The sequence below is a fragment of the Dicentrarchus labrax genome, unplaced genomic scaffold, assembly GCF_905237075.1.
Source record: "Dicentrarchus labrax unplaced genomic scaffold, dlabrax2021, whole genome shotgun sequence".
Taxonomy (NCBI): domain Eukaryota; kingdom Metazoa; phylum Chordata; class Actinopteri; family Moronidae; genus Dicentrarchus; species Dicentrarchus labrax.
Window position 1 is genome coordinate 3,252,121 of NW_026136721.1, and position 21,663 is coordinate 3,273,783.

Consider the following 21,663-nt stretch of genomic DNA (forward strand, 5'->3'; position numbering starts at 1 on the left):
AGATGGTGATAATAGTACTGATTTAACTTAAGTTTAAGTAATTTCTGATTATTTAGTGTCTGTGTGTGTATAAAATAAAATGTAAGTTTTAACTTAAGTTTAAGTAATTTCTGATTATTTAGTGTCTGTGTGTATAAGACAGACGACCACCCACCTAGAGCCGAAGGATCTGTCCTAGGTTTCTGCCTTTTAACAGGCAGTGTTTCCTTGCCCTTGTCTCCAAGTGCTTGCTCATGGTGGTACTGTTGGGTCTCTGTAATTAATGTTTTAAAGAGTTCGTTCTAGACCTGCTCTATTTGAAAAGTGTCCTGAGATAACTGCTGTTATGAATTGGCGCTATACAAATAAAATTGAATTGAATTGAATAAAATAAAATGTAAGTTTTAACTTAAGTTTAAGAATTTCTGATTATTTAGTGTCTGTGTGTGTATAAAATAAAAATGTAAGTTTTAACTTGAGTTAAAGTAATTTCTGATCATTTAGTGTCTGTGTGTGTATAAAATAAAAATGTAAGTTTTAACTTGAGTTAAAGTAATTTCTGATTATTTAGTGTCTGTGTGTGTATATAAAATAAAATGTAAATTTTAACTTAAGTTTAAGTAATTTCTGATTATTTAGTGTGTGTGTGTGTATAAAATAAAATGTAAATTTTAACTTGAGTTAAAGTAATTTCTGATTATTTAGTGTCTGTGTGTGTATATAAAATAAAATGTAAATTTTAACTTAATTTTAAGTAATTTCTGATTATTTAGTGTCTGTGTGTGTATAAAATAAAAATGTAAGTTTTAACTTAAGTTAAAGTAATTTCTGATTATTTAGTGTCTGTGTGTGTATATAAAATAAAATGTAAATTTTAAGTTAAAGTAATTTCTGATTATTTAGTGTGTGTGTGTGTATAAAATAAAATGTAAATTTTAACTTAAGTTAAAGTAATTTCTGATTATTTAGTGTCTGTGTGTGTATAAAATAAAATGTAAATTTTAAGTTAAAGTAATTTCTGATTATTTAGTGTGTGTGTGTATAAAAAAAAGTAAATTTTAACTTAATAATCTGATTATTTAGTGTGTGTGTAAAAAAAAAAAATTTAACAGGTAAATAATTTATTATTTTTGTGTGTGTATAAAATAAAATGTAAATTTTAACTTGAGTTAAAGTAATTTCTGATTATTTAGTGTGTGTGTGTGTATAAAATAAAAATGTAAATTTTAACTTAAGTTAAAGTAATTTCTGATTATTTAGTGTGTGTGTATATTCATGTTGCCCCTCATCAGAGGTCAAACTGGAGCAGACACAAGAGGGAGGGAGCTTGAGCCAGATTGACAGCTCCACCCAGCCTATGACACGCCGTGACGACAGCGCCCGCTCGGCCAATCAGCGACCGAGTGGGCGGGTACATAGTCCAAATTTTACGCGGCGCGCGGCGGGCCGAAGCACCGAGAATGAATATCCCGGTCTCAACCGGTTCCAACCGGTCCGCGGCTGGAAGCATGAGCTTAGAGGAAGAGCACACTGGCACGCATTAAAACACCTCCTGCTCTCTAACAGTGTGCGCGAATAGCATCAGAAATAAAAAGGAGACTCTCTCTCACTTTCGCGGTTATGACCCGGAATACCGCTCCCGTGCTGTTAGCTTAGCTTAGCTTTACGTTAGCCGGCAGACTTGAATCATCATTGACTTTTCCCATTTAGCGAGCTAAGTTGCTATTAGCCTGGTGGGAGTCGGCTGCGGTGGTTGGTAGCTGAAGAAAGATATGTTTCAGGCTGGTTGGAGGCGGGAGAAACTATAAGCTGTGCTCAAAGGTTCTTTATTTTTTATTATTTTAAACACATCGCCAAGAATCGATAAGTATCCGACGTGTTTTTTTTAAAATTAGCGCTGTTAGCTTAGTGTCATCCAGGAAAGCTAACGTTAGCTTTTCGGGGCTAACGAAGGTTAGGAGCTGTGTAAAGGTGTGTGCCATGAGATAACACTGCCCCGGTGCTTTCACATCGATAGTCCCCGGTCTTCATCTACCGAGTCACTACCAGCTCAACCGGCGCTTGTTTTTGTTTTGTTTTTTCCCCCCACGAGCAGGAGCGGACACACCAGGTGAGTTAAGCCCAACTCCACTCACCCATCGTGGGCTAACGTTAGCATCAGTTTCAAAAAGTAATGTGTTTTTTTTTGTCTTTGGATTGAGGGGGGGGTTGGTGGTTGGTGGAGAGGGGGGGGGTTAACTAACGGTTACACAGACCGGAGCACAGCGCGTTGCAGCCGGGCGGAGGTCTGCTGGCTCCTCGGGTATCTGTACCGCGGTTTAGTTGCTCTGGATAGCCGCTAACGGGTCTATGTGTCGGGCTGTGGTGAGTGCAGCTGTCCGCCCCCCCTGCTCGCCAGGTGGGGGCGTTGTTTCGTGTTCTTACTACTTTTATGATTGGTTTTCAGTGGGTGTCATAATTGGACCACGAGGGGCTGACTGAAGTTGTCTTGACACATTTTTTTTGGCTCAACATGAATAACTTGTGTCTGTTTACCTGCTTACACAACGTGAGAGGAAATCTGACTAACTCTAAATACCTTAAAGTCACTTTCTGTGTTTTGGACCACCTGTCGTTTATTTGTGTGGTTTTGTGGAATAGAGATACACAGAAGTGAGCAGACAGGTCACCAGGGTGCAATGCATTACAGTAAACATGTTATTAACTGTCCAATAAGGTTATTGATAAAGTTAATCTTAATCTGAGGTAGAGAGACGGGTATGCAAAGACATTTTAAATCATCAGAGTCCTTGTTGGGGAATGGAGAAACAGCAAATTCACACAGGAATACGATTTTAAGGGAATACTACATATGATAATACTATTAAGGAGGAGAGTGGGAAATAAGAGAAACAAAACGAGCACAAAGAAAGAGGAGAAATGGGGTTTTACATCTTAATTTTCTCTATCTTTCTAAGGAATATCTATATTAATGTGTATACGCCATTTGGGCTGATCATTTTAGAGAAAGTTCAGTTTGTCTAGTTCATACATTTACTTTATTATCACTATCATGCTCCTTTTGTTGGTGGGTCCTTTTTAGGGTTAAATGTAGTTGGAATATTAGCGAAATATATGGTGCCAAAAAAGAATAAAAAATCTTAAAACCCATTATTGATTTTATTTACTAGTAAAGTGATTAGCCATTGAATTGTTACATCGCCCCCTGGGTCTGGTCTACAGAGCTGATGGTATTTTATATATATTAATCTACTCTTTTGGCCCACCTTTTTCTAAATATTGACGCACCAATTATTATTTGATGTCCCTAGTTTGTCTTTTAGTATTTAGTGAAATATGTAAGTACACATTAGTTCCTAAGTTCCTCCTACTGTAATCTCTAGCTGTAGATGTGTATATTACTGGTATGTTTCAGTAGTTTGCTGCTGTGGTTGAAGTTTAAATCCCTTCCCCCTCCCCTCAGAATCTCTATGCCAGCAGAAATGACGATGTTGGCCGATCACCCAGCCAGACAGCTGCTGGACTTCAGTCAGAAACTGGACATCAACCTGTTGGACAATGTCGTCAACTCCATGTACCACGACATTGGATCCCAGGTGAGGATTAGTCCTTTCCACTTTATGTGGCTGGGTGGGATTCACATGTAGTCAGTGCAAAGCTGCAGCATTTGATTATAAACAAGGCCCTCACTGGTTAAATGTATATTTGTTCAGTGATAAAAATGAATCTGTTGCTTAATAGCGTAACCATGCAGCTATTTGCTGAGGTCAGGTGAAATATGATGTGGAAGCTGAGGGGAAACACGCCTGTAGTTGCTCTTTAAAGCCTAAAGATCTGTGGCCAATATAAACGGTTTGCTGTGTTACTCTCTTGTAGCAACGAGTGGCCCAGGAAGTTCTCACCAACCTGAAGGACCATCCAGACGCCTGGATGAGGGTCGACACCATCCTGGAGTTCTCTCAGAACATGAAAACTAAAGTACGTAGCCGACTGCACGCTGATCTTGTAAAAGAGAGAAGCTATGAAGCCCATGGTAATAATGTGAGCTGATGTTTATCAGTTTATCCACAGCAGGCCGAGGCTTTCAGGGCAGCGAGGTCTGAGCGTTCACTCTGCTTTAGCTCCATTGTACTTATTGGATTTTCTCCAGCTAATGGAAGCTTACTGTGTTTAAATCAGTGGTTATCTGCTAAATTATTAGTTTTTTTCCCCATTGTTGCTGCGCCTTTTTTATGAGGAATTTGTTGTTGTGACGATATCATCAGTGGCCAGTGCTGTCAGAATAGGGTTGCAACAGTCTCAGACAGTATACTCTATTAAACAATTATTATTATCAGTTGCAACAACCCTTAAAGGAATGAAAGCAGAAAGGGTTTTTTTTGGTTGAACAAACACTGTATTATAATTTTACACAATATTATGTCCCGACAGACATGAAACTTTTTAACTGCAACTTGATTTTCTTAAAGTTGTTGAGTTTCTCCTCGTGTCTTTATTGGATGGTTTTCAATGCTTACGCTAACTATCCACAGTTCTTTCCTTTTTAGTAGCACCGTTGCTGCCAGTCGTGTTAAATGCTGTAAATACAACAGCAAATAGCTGCGTTATACAGGGTTGATTGTACTGTGTGTGCAGTGGAGATATTAAATCTCAACAACAAGAAGAATCCATGGCATAGAGGAACAGTGTTTCTGGGGCGGCTGTGGCTCAGAGGAAGAGCGGGTCGTTCCTTCATCGGAAGGTTGTGGGTTCGATCCCCGGCTCCTGGTGCCACATGTCGAAGTATCCTTGAGCAAGATACTGAACCCCAAATTGCTCCCGATGCCGTGCATCAGTGTGTGAATGTGTATGAATGAGTTAGTTTCTGTTCGATGGACTTTGCCATCACTGAGTGAATGTGTGTGAAAGGGTGAATGTGGCACGTAGTGTAAAAGCGCTTTGAGTGGTCGGAAGACTAGAAAGGCGCTATACAAGTACAGGTCCATTTACCATTTATTTGTAATGTCTGTAAAATGATGATTTTAGGGTGGAGACATCTTTCCAGGCAACAACATGGGCTGTAATTCCAGGAATTCCATTAATCACTCTAACGCACACGCACTGCTGCTTCCCAGTCGAGTATTAGTAGTATTATTTCATTTCATCCGTTTTTAGATGATGACAGACAGACTGTTGCTACAACCAGGCCCGTCAGCCTCTGGCATGAAAAAGCTTTTCACACTTTCTGCACAGGGAGGGAAAATGAGTGAAGGGTGACACACAGAAAATTGACCAGGAATCAATAAAGGCAATAGATGAAGAATTTGACAGATAAAAAGAATCAATAAGGGCATTGTTACCAATAAAATTGTATCAATTCCCGTTCCTGATGGTGCACACAGTTAGGCCTGTACTACGTTTAATGAAATGTGCTCACACATTCATTTTGGGCTGTATGATGTCACCAGGGAGACGTTACAATCCCACGTTGTTGTTGTTGTTTCCTCCTGTTTGTTGTTGATGAACTCTCGATGAGGAGAATGTGTCTGATCCTTTTTCGGAGCTCTAATACGTCTTTCTCAATTGTTCCCTCAGTATTACGCACTGCAGATTCTGGAGACAGTCATCAAAACACGCTGGAAGATTCTCCCAAGGAATCAGTGTGAAGGTCAGTCTCGTGACACTAAATGAACAGATTAGGAAGATGCTTCCCGTCTGAGCTGGGTTGCCTGTCAGGAAAACAATGGATATTCCATTTAAAAACTAAAAACTCTTGTGATGTATTTTCAGGTATCAAGAAATATGTTGTTGGGTTGATCATCAAGACTTCGTCTGATCCTGCAAACATGGAGGTGAAGTTGCGTTAATGTAAGATGTGGCACTTTGTAAGTGAGCGTTGTGCTGCTCAGTACTGAAGTGACTCTTATGATTCTTTTCAGAAGGAGGGAGTGTACATTTCAAAGCTCAACATGATCCTCGTACAGGTAAATAAACCTTTTGATGGTTTGACTCAAGAACAATGACTGACGTGATGTGATGAGGCTGGTGACGCAGAGCTCCTCCTCTCTGTACTGGTTTAGATCCTGAAGCAGGAATGGCCCAAACACTGGCCCACCTTCATCAGCGACATCGTGGGTGCGAGTCGGACGAGCGAGAGCCTCTGTCAGAACAACATGATCATCCTCAAACTGCTCAGCGAGGAGGTTTTTGACTTCTCCAGTGGCCAGATGACCCAGGTGAAGGCCAAGCACCTCAAAGACAGGTAGGTGGAGAGAGAGATGATGTGAAGAGTATCTGCATCAACTAACATTAGTTTGGATCCGAACTGACGTGTTAAAACGCCAAAGTCACACAATAACACAAACAAACCAGCAACTCCGGTGTTCTATGAAGTAAAATTGGCATTTTTTTCAATGGTGTCTGGTTGATTTGTAGAGAGCATGTAACTGCTTCAGTTTCCCATCTGACAGCGAGGTCAAACAGTTAAAATATTCTAAAAAACCTATATCACTATCCTTTAAATACATCTTGTTAACTCACACATAATCAGCAATTCTGCTTGATCAGAACCTAAAACTAACTAAAACTTGTTGCCAGTTAAAGACATGACTGTCTCTAATGACCTCCACTCTGTCTTTCAGCATGTGCAACGAGTTCTCCCAAATATTCCAGCTGTGCCAGTTTGTGATGGTAAGACGAGGTTGACATCAGACCAAACAGCTCTCCGCCCCCCTGTCTCTGATGTTTAACAGATACCACAATCTATTCTCATATGTACCTCCTCCTTCCTGTGTAGGAAAACTCCCAGAATGCCCCGCTGGTCCATGCCACGCTGGAGACTCTCCTTCGCTTCCTGAACTGGATTCCTTTAGGTTACATCTTCGAGACCAAGCTCATCAGCACTCTGGTCTACAAGGTAAACCGGCTAACGTTGATTCCACCAATCAGAACTGCAGCCAAACATTTACACAGAATCAGATCAACTTTATTGTCCTTCAGAAGGTGATAGAAATAGTACAAACACACAATACGCTAGTAAGCACTACATTTATAAACCCAAGAGAAATACGGTGGTGCAATGGTGGTTTCATTTCAAACAGAACATGATGAAACTCTATTAAAACATTTGTTCCCTTGGAAATGCCCAACGTTTTTAAAAGGAGTAGAAAGAAGTAATTTAAGGCTAATGAGTTTGAAGTAACATTAAAACAAATCTGCTTTGGTGCACAATAAACCAAATGCATGTTCTGTATACATTATGTTCTGTTAGTGAACAGTGCTGATGAACGTTCACCAAGGAGACGCATTACTGTACATGTCTGTAAAGCACAGAGTACTGGAATATGAGAAACTTTAAATTAAATCAGAGCTGAAACAATGAGTCACCTAAAGGTTTAATTGATCATCATTTTTCAAGCTGAAGCATTCACTGGTGTCTGCTTCTCGTACGTAAGGATTAACTGCTTATCTCTCTTCTATATCATCATGAACCAAATATCTTTGGGGTTTGACAAACCAAGCTATTTTCTCATTTTGTTCAACGTATTAATTGATAATAAAGTTCTCTTTCGTTGCAGCTTTAATTCAGTCTGTATTTTGTCACACACATCTGCCACTGAGCCACTGTCAGCTTTGTGAGCAGCCTGCAGTCAGGACTGAGAACTAGTGAGAAGATGGATGTACAGCTGGGACAGTTACACCGGCACCGACCTGACTATTGAGCTTTTTTGTGTGTCTGTGTGTGTTTCAGTTCTTGAACGTGCCCATGTTTCGCAATGTGACGCTGAAATGTTTGACGGAGATCGCCGGAGTGAGCGTCAACCAGTACGAGGAGCAGTTTGTCAACCTGTTTACCCTAACCATGTGCCAGCTCAAACAGGTACACACACACACACACACACACACAGACAATCATTGTGAGTGGTACTCCAGTTAATTGCACTCAGTATGATTACACACAAGCATACTAACATGTGCCCACTCTGTTATTACACACAAACACACACACACACACACAACACACACACACACACTTTGTGCAAACCCCTTCCTGCCACACAACTTCCTATCTCACACACACAAACATTCAGTACATAAAGTCTGCAGGCTGCACAAACTCTGAGTTGCCCTCAGTTTGTTTTTGCTTGCACACACACACACACACACAACACACACACACACACACACACACACACACACACACACACACACACACACACACACACACACACTACATTGTCAGTGTAAGCAGTTTTCTGTTTGTTCACTGTTATTACAAGTAGACACAAATAACACATCTGTGGGCAGAGGGAACATGTGATTACAACAGTGCTGATGGGACAACATAGTTGAAAGCCGATGGTGGAAATTCCAAAACCAAATATCTCTGAGTTAATCAAAAGTTAATTAGTATTTTGTTTTTGAACTTTGTTTGTTCAGAGAATCCCACATTCACAGCGAGGTTTTTGTTCCATTGAGCTCTCTGAGGCTACAATCACTCTACCTTCCATTCAGGCAGCAAAGAAAGAAAGTGATGCACTTCAGCTTACTATATATACAGAATGAACTGACACAGGTGTGGTTGCTCACACCCTCAACACATCTACAGAGAGCATGCTTATACAGACTGTCTGAGGCTGAGAAGATGACAGGCCACACAAAGAAATACTTAAAGAAAAAAAAATGGTTTTCTGAATAAAACATATAATAAACATCATGTTTTTACTAGACAGTGTACAGACAACCACAATATCATTCAGTGCCCATGTAATTTTACTTATAAAAGACAAGACAAAAACAAGATGACAAAGTGGATAAAAGCAGAATTGATATTGATAAAATCCAGAAAGAAACGAGATGCTTTGAACTGATTTGGGAAAATGCAGTTTAAAAGTCGACAATAACAGCAAAAATTCAGCTTCAGTTTCTGTTCAGTGTAACATTACGTACCAGTTTCATTTTACTGAATGGGACTTGGGAATGGTGTGTTTACCATCAGCAGGTCCACACACACACACACACTCACTCACACTCTTTATGAGGTGTAAACGGCTCCCCCTGCCTGCAGATGTTGTCTTTTTTTTCCAGTTGTGACCCCTCAGAGTCTCCTTGCGACCCCCCCTTACAGGTTGCAGATGTGTATGAGCTGTGAGAAAGATTTTCTCCTCACACTCAGACGTTGAATAAAATTTGAATAGTTAGTCAATAGAAAAGGTGCAACGATCCAATATTTCTCATTAATCTTATCCCAAACCTCTCAGATTGACCTTGTGACCCATTAGAAGGACCTCAACCACCACATTAATAAATGTACATCTTCTTCCAACAACAAGCATTATTTTAAATTAGAATTTTTTTTTTCTTGAAAAGTTGAAATAGTTTGGAAACAAAAGAAATCAGAACTCAAGGTTCACTTACCAGCCTTTTCTTAAACATTTAGCCCCATGTCATGGTCTTCCTCACCAGATACTGTTTGCGGGGTTCCTCATCTTGGGTGGTCTCATGGCTCGGTGGCTTAAGACTAAACCTATTTACAGTAAATGCAATTTCCTTAAACAAAACACACTATGGATGCAATTATGGCAAAACAATTGAGACCAAATAAAGTTTGAGCATAAATAAATAAAAGGCCGGTTTGTGAAGTCATGTTTTGTCGTCTGGTCAGATGCTGCCTTTGAACACTAACATCAGACTGGCCTACGCCAACGGGAAGGACGACGAGCAGAACTTCATCCAGAACCTCAGCCTGTTCCTCTGCACCTTCCTCAAAGAACACGGCCAGCTCATCGAGAAGAGACCCAACCTGCGAGAGACTCTGATGGAGGTAAGAGGACGAGACGGGACACTGTTCAGTCAGACGAACTGGAGCTTTGTTTATCCTGTGGAAAGGTGAGCTAAAATTGATTGCTGGGGTCTGGTCAAGTAAACAGATTCTCAGAACTCTCGGCTGGTGGCTTTTAGTCATTTCCACCTCTGCTTCAGGCTTGTTGGAAATAAAACTCCCCCTCGTATCCGGCCACTGCTTTTCTTCCGCCTCTCCTGTTTGCCCTTGCACGCAGTGTCCTGATTACACCTTTTGCAATGACATTTGGGACCAATTACAAGGGGGAAGGGCCACCTTTCCTTTGGCTCTGTGTCCTCTTGTATAAGAGATAATTGTTCCAGGAGGAGACTGAGATGTTGATAGCAGAACAGAAGAAGGCAGCAAAAAGTCCATGTAGCAGATTTTTCAAGAAAAGACTGTTCAGTTGGTGTTTCTGCTGTAGTTTGGCTGAGAGATACACGGGGAGAGTACGAATAATCCCAGATGGAAATTGAAGCCAAGTCACAAAAATAAAAGCGTAAGGACACGACAGATGGACGTGGAGACTCAAGTGTTTAATATTAAATAAATGAATAAGACCTTTTCCATATTAATCATATGAATAAATACAAATATGTACTATAACAATATTTATTTCTGCTCATTTCGACCTTTGGAAAACAGACATATTACTACTACTACAGGATGGGTAAGAGGTAAAATACAATAAACTCCATAAATGATAAACAAAATTTTTTATTAGTTAGTCCTTTATGTGTGCAACCCAGATATTTAGTCGATATTTTGCACAGTGTAAAAGTTCTTCCATTACATAAAACCAGGAGAAACAAGACCCCAACAAATCAGGGATTTAAAATTATTATTCCTCTTTCTAGCAGAATAAGGAAATAGCGTTAATTCTCCTAACTTTATCCAAAAGGAGACATTTTACCGTGATGCAACATGTGATGTAATACCTGCCATAACCTGGAGCCGTATAGAAGGACTAGAGTGCGTTAGTACTGTCATGTGACCTCACCGCACTTTTTCCCGCCCTCAGGCCCTGCACTACATGCTGCTGGTGTCGGAGGTGGAAGAGACGGAGATCTTTAAGATCTGTCTGGAGTACTGGAACCACCTGGCGGCAGAGCTCTACAGGGAGAGTCCCTTCTCCACCTCCAGCACCCCACTGCTGTCTGACGTCCCGCCTCGCAGACACCTCTACCTGCCTGTGCTCTCCCAGGTACGGCTGGCACCCAGCACACACTCAGATGTTAATGTTTTCTTTTTTCCCCCCAAGTTAATGATCCAAATATATTAAGATACTATCACATAAGACAAGAAATAATCTTATTTTAGAAGCTAAAGGCAGAGAATATTTGGCATATTTGATTTAAGAATTACTTTAACGTCAATTTAATTTGATTATCAAAATAATAAGCCAATTATTTTTCTGTCTGAAGACACAGACTCTCACATTAACCTTATTCTTCCTCCTTGTCTTCCTCCTCTTCTTCTTGTAGGTGCGTTTGCTCATGGTCAGCCGCATGGCCAAACCAGAGGAGGTGCTGGTGGTGGAGAACGACCAGGGCGAAGTGGTCAGGGAGTTCATGAAGGACACAGACGCCATTAACCTTTACAAGAACATGAGAGAGACTCTGGGTAAGATAAAACGTGTCTGTTGTGATAAATACATGCTTCTGTTTCACATACACAAATGAAATACCAGTTCTCTCTTTAAATGTGAAATTGGAAATGTTCCTTATTTAGTTTCCTGGTAGTGTAAATGTATTTTTGGACTTTCTACTCATTATTGTCATTGGAAGTCTAGTTTGCTTTGTCCTTCATTGACTCATACATGTCTATCAGACTGTAGTTGTTTACATTCTGTTCCAGTTATTTCAGTAACCCGATGGAAGGTTGTTTATTGTAAATTGTCAAGAAATCTGTAAAGAAACCCATTCAAATGATCTGGGGTCACACATTTTAGTTGTTGTTTTCCTGAGAGTAACACCTACCGTTGTAGGTAGGAATGTAGGTTTTATAATTCATATATATATTTATGGAAACCAAAAACTTATCGTGTCAACAAAGGAAAAGTGACCTGAGATGACCAGTAGCTGACTTTAAAGGGTCCCTGAGTCATCTGTCTCTGTCTGTGTCTGCAGTGTACCTAACCCATCTGGACTATGCCGACACTGAACGCATCATGACGGAGAAGCTCCACAACCAGGTGAACGGCACCGAGTGGTCGTGGAGGAACCTGAACATGCTCTGCTGGGCCATCGGCTCCATCAGCGGAGCGATGCACGAGGAGGACGAGAAGAGGTTCCTCGTCACCGTCATCAAGGTGGGACACTCAGTCCATATTACATTTATATTGGTATCAAGCAGCATCTGTCCACATGCAGAATTGAGTTAGGGGCCGATCACACAATATATATTATAAATATTGTATGTTTTTATTTTAGATTAGCTATCTGCTGGTTAACTGTTGGGCTGTGAGAGAGCTATGGAGCAGTGGGGGGGTTAAATCCAAGTGAACTCAGTTTATCCACCTCTTGGAATTGAGGCTGAGAGTTGGCTCATCATAAAGCTTGACATCAGCTTGGATCAGTTTTTTCTGTTAATCACATTTGATCGCCCAGTTGCACTCACTGCCTCACTCCACAGATGCACCAGCTGTTTTGCCTGTAGCAATGTGTTTGGTGTGATCGCCCACTTAGTCCAACAATTTGCTTTTAAGTCCTAATTGGCTTCTCTGTGATCCTAGACCATTTCTCCCAACCAGTTATTGACACAACACTTCTGTGTGTGTTAAACTGTGAACCAGCATTAACTGATTGTGTGTGTGTTACGTACACAGGACCTGCTCGGCTTGTGTGAGCAGAAAAGAGGGAAGGACAACAAGGCCATCATAGCGTCCAACATCATGTACATTGTGGGCCAGTATCCTCGCTTCCTCCGAGCCCACTGGAAGTTCCTCAAGACTGTCGTCAACAAACTGTTTGAGTTCATGCACGGTGAGAAACAATCTGATATTTCCTACCACTGTTACTCTCCGTTACGGCTTATTGTGATTTTGTGGGATTCATCCTCCTCTTCGTCACACAGAGACTCATGACGGCGTGCAGGACATGGCATGTGACACCTTCATCAAGATCGCCCAGAAGTGCCGGCGTCATTTTGTCCAGGTTCAGGTCGGCGAGGTGATGCCCTTCATCGACGAGATCCTCAACAACATCAACACCATCATCTGTGACCTGCAGCCACAGCAGGTCAGTCCTGTCCCTGAACGCCCCGTCGGCATCGGCACAACTTTGATTCTATGACATCATTCATGGGTTTTAAAGCCCTTCTTTGTAAGACTATTCTGGGAAACGTTAGATTTGGTAATAAAATGTTTCTATGAAGCATATGTTGTTAACGCTGTGTGAAGGTCAGTCAGATAAACTCTGCCCCTCGTCTCTGCAGGTCCATACGTTTTATGAGGCTGTTGGCTACATGATTGGAGCTCAGAACGACCAGGCGGTTCAGGAGCTTCTGATAGAGAAGTACATGCTGCTGCCCAACCAGGTGTGGGACAGCATCATCCAGCAGGCCACCAAGGTGAGCACAGCAGCACAACTGATTGATTGTCGTTCCACTGACGTTTCCTTAATTCCCTCAAAAGTTTTCACTTTTGTTGAAAATCGCTATGTATGCTAAATTGTGGACTCCCTGCTGCAGAACGTGGACATCCTGAAGGATGCGGAGACGGTGCGTCAGCTGGGCAGCATCCTAAAGACAAACGTCAGGGCCTGTAAAGCTGTCGGTCATCCCTTTGTTGTCCAGCTGGGACGAATCTACCTGGACATGCTCAACGTCTACAAGTGCCTGAGTGAAAACATCTCCTCGGCTGTCCAGACCAACGGTTAGTAATGAAAGATATCTGAAACTGTCTTTGAAAACATGATTGGGGAGGTTCTTCTTGGGTCTAACAGCAGTGAAATAAAAGCTTGTGCTTATGAGTCACAGGAATGGAGAACAAAGTTCCTGTCACTGCTGCGACAACATAATTAAACCACCCCAAACCCTGTCAAGAGCCACAGCTTTTGTGAGCATATTTAAGACCACAGCTCTTTCTCAGCTCACCATGTAAAATATATACAGCTCAGTTCAATCATTTTGTTATCCCAGATGGGAAACTTGATATGCAGTCAGGGGCGCAAACATAAAAAACAAAATACAACAGAAGTACCAACAGAAATTTATTTAACTTACAAAGGAAGTACAAACGTTGCTGTCCCTTCTTACATCATAACTAACATCAGATTTCAATTATTACTATTATTATTATAGATGACTATCCTTGTTCTTTGTGGCTTTTAATTTGAAGAAAACCCTCATTTCACCATTTAATGAAGTCCTCTACCACCTACCTGTGATCAGATTCATCATTATGGAGCAGACTGATGATAACGTGTCATCAGCAAATTCCAGGATGTGCCTGTCCCCATGATGGCTTCTACCGTCACTGGTGTAAAGAATGTAAAGCAAAGGGGACAAGACAACAGGCCTGAGGAGAGCCAGGGGAAGAGGAGCACTGCTCTGACAGAAAGCCATTTCCTGTCACGTTGTGGGGAAAGATTTCATTATACATGAGCCATTTAAGTTTAAAGATTCATAATTTAGACTCCTGTGCCCTTAATAGATAGATTTACACAGCCGTTCAATAATTTAACATCATTCATACTTTTATTATTTAAGGAATGGTTGAATTAATGTGTGCTACGTTGCCTACATCAGTCTCTTGTGATTGTGTAACCTCATTTGGCTTCAAGATTGACACTTTAACATGAATTTAATAAATTGATTCAAGTTCATACCAAATATAAACTGTGCTGTTCTCCAGCCAGTATTAAAGACTTCAAACGAGGATTACAGCAGGGATCACATCATTTGAGAGCTCATTTTGTTTACTTGTGGGTTTTATTGTGTGTGTCTTTAACAGACGTCTTGCTCTTGTGGCCCACAACTTTACTGTTTTGGTTCCCTCTCACCCAAAACAACAGTTAATTACCGATTTAAATAACTGTCTTGAATCGTGTGTACAGGTGAGATGGTGACCAAGCAGCCTCTGATCAGGAGTATGAGGACGGTGAAGAGAGAGACCTTGAAGCTGATCTCAGGCTGGGTCAGTCGCTCCAACGACCCTCAGATGGTGAGCCTTTTATTATCCCCAGTGGATTCTTTAATCAAAAGTCTTTTTAAATGTTTTAATTTAAACCAAGTTTTATATTGACTTTTATTTTTAGCGGTGTCCCACACAAAGCATCCTCTGTATTAAATTCAGCAGTGATGCAGCAACACAGTGAAACCATTACCAAGGTTGCTACAACAAATGGAAAACTGTACTGTAATGATTCTGGACTCGTGCCCGGATCCTTCCCCAAAACATCAGTTATAATGTTTATAATTAAAGTACCTCGACCTCCACTGTAACTCTAACTGGGACCGAAACATCTAAACTATAAATGCCTCTCAAGCACTGCCAACATCATTTTGAGAAAATATTGGCGCCATATTAAAAATGGGTATAATTAATCATTATTTTTAACCCTTTTGTTTACAAACCAGTCTTAACTGTGTCTTATTGACAGGTACCAACTTGTAAAATGGGTTTTAACAAGGTTTTAATTGGACTAAATCAATCAATTTCTGACCATAGAAGATATTAGACTGATGAGGTGTTTTTCTGAGTCTACTTGTGATCAATACTAGTTAATGGTACAGTCATGGAAATTAGGCTGGAGGGTCTGACATGTTTGTGTGCTGTCCTCTCGTCCAGGTGGCAGAAAACTTTGTGCCCCCCCTGCTGGAGGCGGTGCTCATCGACTACCAGAGGAACGTCCCAGCCGCCCGGGAGCCTGAGGTCCTCAGCACCATGGCGACCATCGTCAACAAGCTGGGAGTCCACATCACAGGAGAGATCCCCAAGATCTTTGACGCCGTCTTTGAGTGCACTTTGAACATGATCAACAAGGTCTGTTTAATCACACCTGGAACCAGAAGAACACAATAAAATGTGAAAGTACACAGTCACAAAGTTACAGACTTTAACTCCTCGTTGTTTCCCTCCTGTTTCATCAGGACTTTGAAGAATTCCCAGAACACAGAACCCATTTTTTCTACCTCCTTCAAGCCGCCACCTCCCAGTGCTTCCCAGCCTTCCTGTCCATCGCCCCGGCACAGTTCAAACTGATCCTAGACTCCATCATCTGGGCCTTCAAGCACACGATGAGGAATGTGGCCGACACAGGTCAGAACCAGAAATAATCTATGTTGTCCTGGAAAAATCTGAGTTGTGTTTTAGCCCCTCACTCAGATCGCCTACCTTGGTTAGAGGCAAACTGCAGTAAACTATAGTCAAATCACCAGAGGAGGAAAAATGGCTGTGGTGAGTCAACAGTGGAAAGTGAGCTAAGACCGAGTGTGCCATAAACACCGTAATTAACCTTAGTTAAGATATAGAACTATATCATGGACGGCCGATACTGTTCTGTTTTAATTTCTCTGTTGGTCTAATGAACGTCTCCTCGTCTCCTGCAGGTCTCCAGATCCTTTACACCCTCCTGCAGAACGTTTCTGGCGAGGAGGCAGCAGCACAGAGCTTCTACCAGACGTACTTCTGTGACGTCCTTCAGCACATCTTCTCTGTGGTTACAGACACCTCTCACACTGCAGGTAAACAGGATGCTCTGTGGATTTAACAGCTTTTATGGGCCCAATTTAAAACATACTTTATAATCACACACTGCCTGCTCTCTGTGTACAGGTCTGACCATGCACGCCACCATCTTGGCCTACATGTTCAACCTGGTGGAGGAGGGGAAGGTCAGTGTTGCTCTGAGCGCCGCCAGTCCGGCCAACAACCAGGCACACGTCCAGGAGTACATCGCCAACCTGCTGAAGACGGCCTTCCCCCATCTGCAAGAGTAAGTAGGCTTCAGCCCCGCCAGGTGAACCGCGGTGGGGTTATACGAGCTGTGTGTGTTTGGTTAACGGTGGAATTCAGAGCTATTTCGTGGAAGAGGTTTTAAACAAACATGGGGATAAAAGGAAAAAGTTGATACCTGACATATTTTCAACACAGCCACAGCAGCTGCAATAGACCAGAATGCACTTGTGCCAAAAACACATTTTAAATGAAGGCTGCAGCTGTGATCATAGAGAGAGAGAGACACACACACACACACACACACACACACACACACACACACACACACACACATCTGTTTGTAGTCCTATAATCCAGAAGTGAGTCAGCGCTGTTGAACTCCCTTTCTCAAATTTTAGAGAATTTTCTCACTTTGATTTATGTAGAAAATTGTTTTGTACCACAAAATAAATTCCGCCTGTGAGCTTGGCACTTAAGGCTTGAGGCTGTGTTTATGTTAATGGTAATCGTGTGGTTAAAAAATTGCAACATTATCACTGGTTCAGATTATTTTTCAACAAAACAAGTGTAATCATCAGGCTTCATTCAAACATTTAACTGATGCATCCACACAACCTTCGTGAAGTAGCAGTATATCAGAGAGGGAAGAAGTTAAAGATCCCCCCCCCAGTGCAGAGCGGAGCTGTCAGTACACAGAGCAAGAGTTTGCACTACATGGTGAACAGTTTAACACGCTAACAAACAACATAATCAAGTAAAAGATGCTACTTCTGATACATCTGTGTCTGAGTGAGGCTCAAAGACTGAACCTCTCCGATGTTCCCTCTAACACTTTTTATGTGGGTAAACCATGTTAAAAAAAATATTGATCATATGAGAGTATTTACATACTACTCATACAAATGTGTCTGGAGTGGAACTTTAATATGAAGTCATTTAATATGAGGCTGTTACAGATGTTTCTGTTATTTCGTCCACCCTTGTTCACACACTAGCAGCTAATTGAATGTCTTGTCTTCAGTGCCCAGGTGAAGGTGTTCGTAACGGGTCTGTTCAGCCTGAATCAAGACATCCCCGCCTTCAAGGAGCACCTGAGGGACTTCCTCGTGCAGATCAAGGTGAGTGTCCAGAGGAAACGGTAAATGGGGAAGATGTAGTAAATAAAAATGGAAAATTAAATGACGTATGTACAGGACTGACTCGTCATGTTTGTAGGTGATTTGTATCTGTAGTTCTCCACCACGTCACTCAGAGAGATGAGTCACTTCCTTTCATTCACAGTGAGGCCGTTTAAGGACAATAACCAGACTTTGAATAGAGCCTATCAGAGGATTGCAGCAGTGCAGGCAGCCTGGTGTGATCAATCACTTTACCAATTTAAACAGGCGTGTTGCAGAAGTCCAATCCTGAAACTCAAATGCGCTTTAAATTTTTGAAATTTGGCAGTGTAAAGTGGTTTTTGGTCACAGTAGTGCCTGAGACTCTCTCTCATTTCCAAACACTGCAGAGTCTCTTTTACTGTTTTACAGACAGTTCAGACAATAAAGTGCTGCAGGGATGACCTATTGGAATCTAACCTGGTTTCTTCGACAAAAAGCCAGCAGGATTTTTCCTTTTGGCTTATTGTAGAAAATAAACTCTGTGAACAAAAGTTTTTGATGCTTACGTTTTATTCAGCAAGATAATCTTCACAAGTGAACACCACGTTTATGATTTTTAAATTGGAAATGTGATCACCAGAAGTAAAAAGCTAACGTTAGGCTATAAAATTAACCCATTCACATTGAGGCGAGAGAACTGCAATACTAAAATGCGAATGCTCAGTTCCGAGTTTTACTTCATTCTGCAGCACTCTTTATATGAAAGTAGATATAACTGCTCAAATATTGTGTGAGAGAACAAAGATAAATGAAAGGCCAAATCCAAGCAAAAAGGTCATGATTTAAAACAAAGACGACACATAAAGTCTAATCTGATTGGAAGCGTTTGAAAGCTACAACCTGCGTCAGCACTATTTTAACGTTTGAGTGGAAAGTTTGAGCCGCGCAGGTCTGCCTCTGTGGGAAAACGGCTGTTTGGCAGCTTGACTCTAGAGCCGCGAAGTGTGGTGTGAGCGCCGCTGAGCCTCTGCTTGTGTGGTCCTGCAGGAGTTTGCTGGCGAGGACACGACGGACCTGTTCCTGGAGGAGAGGGAGACGGCTCTGCGCCAAGCCCAGGAGGAGAAACACAAGCTCCAGATGTCAGTGCCCGGCATCCTCAACCCTCACGAGCTGCCGGAGGAGATGTGCGACTGAAGCGGCGGCGGCGGCGCGTACAAAAACGGCACTGAAGGGGGAAAGGTCAAGAGAGAGCAAGGGCGCTTCCTGTTGATAAATAGTTTTCTTTTCAAGTGTGTTTGTGTGCGAGTGTGTGTGTTTGAAAAGAGAATGAGGGGCCATAGGAAGGACCCCAGCACTCGGTTGTACGTCGACCAAATCAATGTCAATATGTAAATGAGAATCGTCCCCCTGACCCCCCCTCCACCCTGGCGCGGATTCTTTTTTTTTTTTTTTTCTTTTTCCTACAAACTTATTTTATACAAAGATTTTTTTTTTTGTGTGTAATATGCCATCTTTTGTTAATCCTTTGCTAATTAAAGCTTTATGTTTGGCCATATGGTTCTTCTACACCTGCATGAAGTTGAAAGAATTTTCGGTTATTTTTAATCCCTCTTCACCCTCCATTCACCTCCTCTTCCTATTTGTTAATATGTAATATATAATGTTCAAACACTTGCAATGGTTAGTTGACTAATTGCTCTGGTTTCAGAAGTGCCATGTGCATGGTGCAGGACGAATGTGACCCTCAAGGGGGGGTAGACATGTACTTCCTTGCTTCCTTTGTTGTCTTGTTTTGGTTTGTTTAGTGTGTTTTTTTTTTTTTTCTTTTATTCTGGCTCTCTGTGTCGGAGCTTCAGTTGGACCGCTCTGCGTTTGGATGAGAAGGAAGGCTGTATGCATATCATCCTGTTTGTAAAGCTGTCTTAGTACTCTGAGAATATAAAGTTGGCTATTTTTACAAAAAAAAAAAAAAAACCTGCTGTGAGACTCTGCTTCTTACCCAAAAGCCCCGAAGGTTTACGGAAAGCCTGGAAAAGACGAGGAATGTCACACCTCGGCTTCCAGGACATGAAGGGTTATTGCAAATGACATGTTTCTAAAAGGTTCTGGAAAGTTGGAAATAGTTTTTTTTAAGCTTGGCTGTGTAGGTTTAGTTGTGTTTCTCGGGGGTCATTGCAGGGGAGTGACCCCCCCCGACCAGGTGGAAAGATGTGGAGTGAAACTAAAGTTGAATGGACCTTTTCTCACAGCAGACGTTTTAGCTCCAGTACGACACTGAACTACTGAACATAACATTATTAATTGCAACCATCGATGTCATCAGCTCCACCTGTGATTTCCCTTCTACAACACCAAATGTCTAGTGTAAATAAAAGTATTTGACTCGGGTTCATTTCGGAAGGAGTGACATAAAATAAGTCGCTGCCCGGTATAATATGGTATATTAATTCAACTAACATGACCGCAGCAGTTCAGCTCAGTGCAGCGGTAGACAGACAGACAGACATCAGGGGATGACGAGCAGTTACAGATTACTTCTGTAAGCAATGCTCTGTTAACCTACACTGAAAGAAGAAACGCTGTGGGTTGCCAGCTGGTAGTGGTCCTGTTGGCACTGGTCTACCAGGCCTGCTTCCAGGGAGAGAAACTTCATTTTGGCGAGTGAAGTTTTCCAGCCTACACACACACACAAAAACCTACATTGTGGGATCTGAGAGAGTCCTAACATCTGGGTCTGATTTTTAGAAACCGCTGTAAAGTCACCTGCCTACAGGTCCCTGTAGGGGACATAAAAGACTGGGTCTGAAAGGTATTTGGATAATGAGGAATCTAACTGTTCACTAAGTGTAATGTCAGATGTATTACATCAGAGGAAATGTAAACAGACATTGTGAACAAAATATTTCAATTTTTTTCCTCCCTTTCGAACCTCCCTGCCTACGGCGTTTAGGGTACATGCAGGATGAGTACACTGTTACAGACGAACACTAAATAAAACCACACACAAATGAAAAACAAGTGTGTAAACCTCGTTACTTAATTTGGTAGTGGTTTCACATCGTTTTATTTAATTTTTTTAACTTTATTCAGCAACATTTATGGATAATACAACAAGTGCTGTTTGCAAGGAGTGTTCAGAAATATTTTTAAAAAAATATAAAAGGAAATATATGAAACAAAACAAACGAGGTTCATCTAAGTGGGCAACATATTAAAGCGTTTAATATTTTTTGTTACTGTTTTTTTAAATGTGAAAGCGTTTGCGAATTTATGTGTATCTGTTTAGAAGTAATATAAGATGATATCTTTCACATTATGCAAGTATTTATAATAAGACAGACTTTACTGATCCCACGCTGGGGAAATGTACTCACTATAATACACAGGTAAAAAATAGTAAAGAAAAATACAAGGTATAATAAAAATAAGAATGTAAGTATGTTTATTTGATATATGTTTAAATATTTAAACTTAAATTACATAACACGACATACAAACATTAATATTTAATATCTATATAAAACATTAATATTTTATTTTATTAATTAAAACATCCAATCCAATCCAACTTTATTTGTTAAGCACTTTAAAACAACCAAAGTTGACCAAAGTGCTGTACAGGAGAATAAATAAGACATCATAAATAAAAGACATAACAGCTCACATGAGGCGCAAAATTACAAATAAAATACAACAATAAAATGAAAAGACATGAGTAAAACTAATAACCATGCAATTATAATGTATAAAGACGTTATTTTCTGTGTGTTTTGAATGAATGTCATTAGTCATGAGTAGTTTCCCGGCAGTTGCCCTTGAGATCCTGAGGGAAAGGTTGTAAACATCACTTCATTCGGGAACTA

General features: G+C 41.1%; 1 protein-coding gene across 2 annotated transcripts; it reads left to right on the forward strand.

Moving 5' to 3' along the window:
* The first annotated feature begins 1,413 nt into the window (after positions 1-1,413).
* Positions 1,414-20,187, forward strand: xpo1a (exportin 1 (CRM1 homolog, yeast) a). 2 transcript variants are annotated; one of them, XM_051385053.1, is made up of 25 exons: positions 1,414-2,089; positions 3,443-3,575; positions 3,856-3,957; positions 5,554-5,626; positions 5,749-5,810; positions 5,898-5,942; positions 6,039-6,220; positions 6,600-6,648; positions 6,755-6,874; positions 7,709-7,837; positions 9,623-9,781; positions 10,821-11,003; positions 11,284-11,422; positions 11,929-12,110; positions 12,627-12,783; positions 12,875-13,038; positions 13,235-13,369; positions 13,490-13,673; positions 14,857-14,963; positions 15,591-15,785; positions 15,893-16,061; positions 16,352-16,486; positions 16,578-16,737; positions 17,722-17,818; positions 18,848-20,187. In XM_051385053.1, exons 2-25 carry the CDS (start codon positions 3,450-3,452, stop codon positions 18,992-18,994), a joined length of 3,201 nt encoding a protein of 1,066 aa, XP_051241013.1. In that variant the 5' UTR covers positions 1,414-2,089; positions 3,443-3,449; the 3' UTR covers positions 18,995-20,187. The 2 variants fall into 2 exon arrangements, with proteins under 2 accessions (XP_051241013.1, XP_051241014.1); XM_051385054.1 differs by having other exon boundaries at positions 5,901-5,942.
* Positions 20,188-21,663: the final 1,476 nt, after the last annotated feature.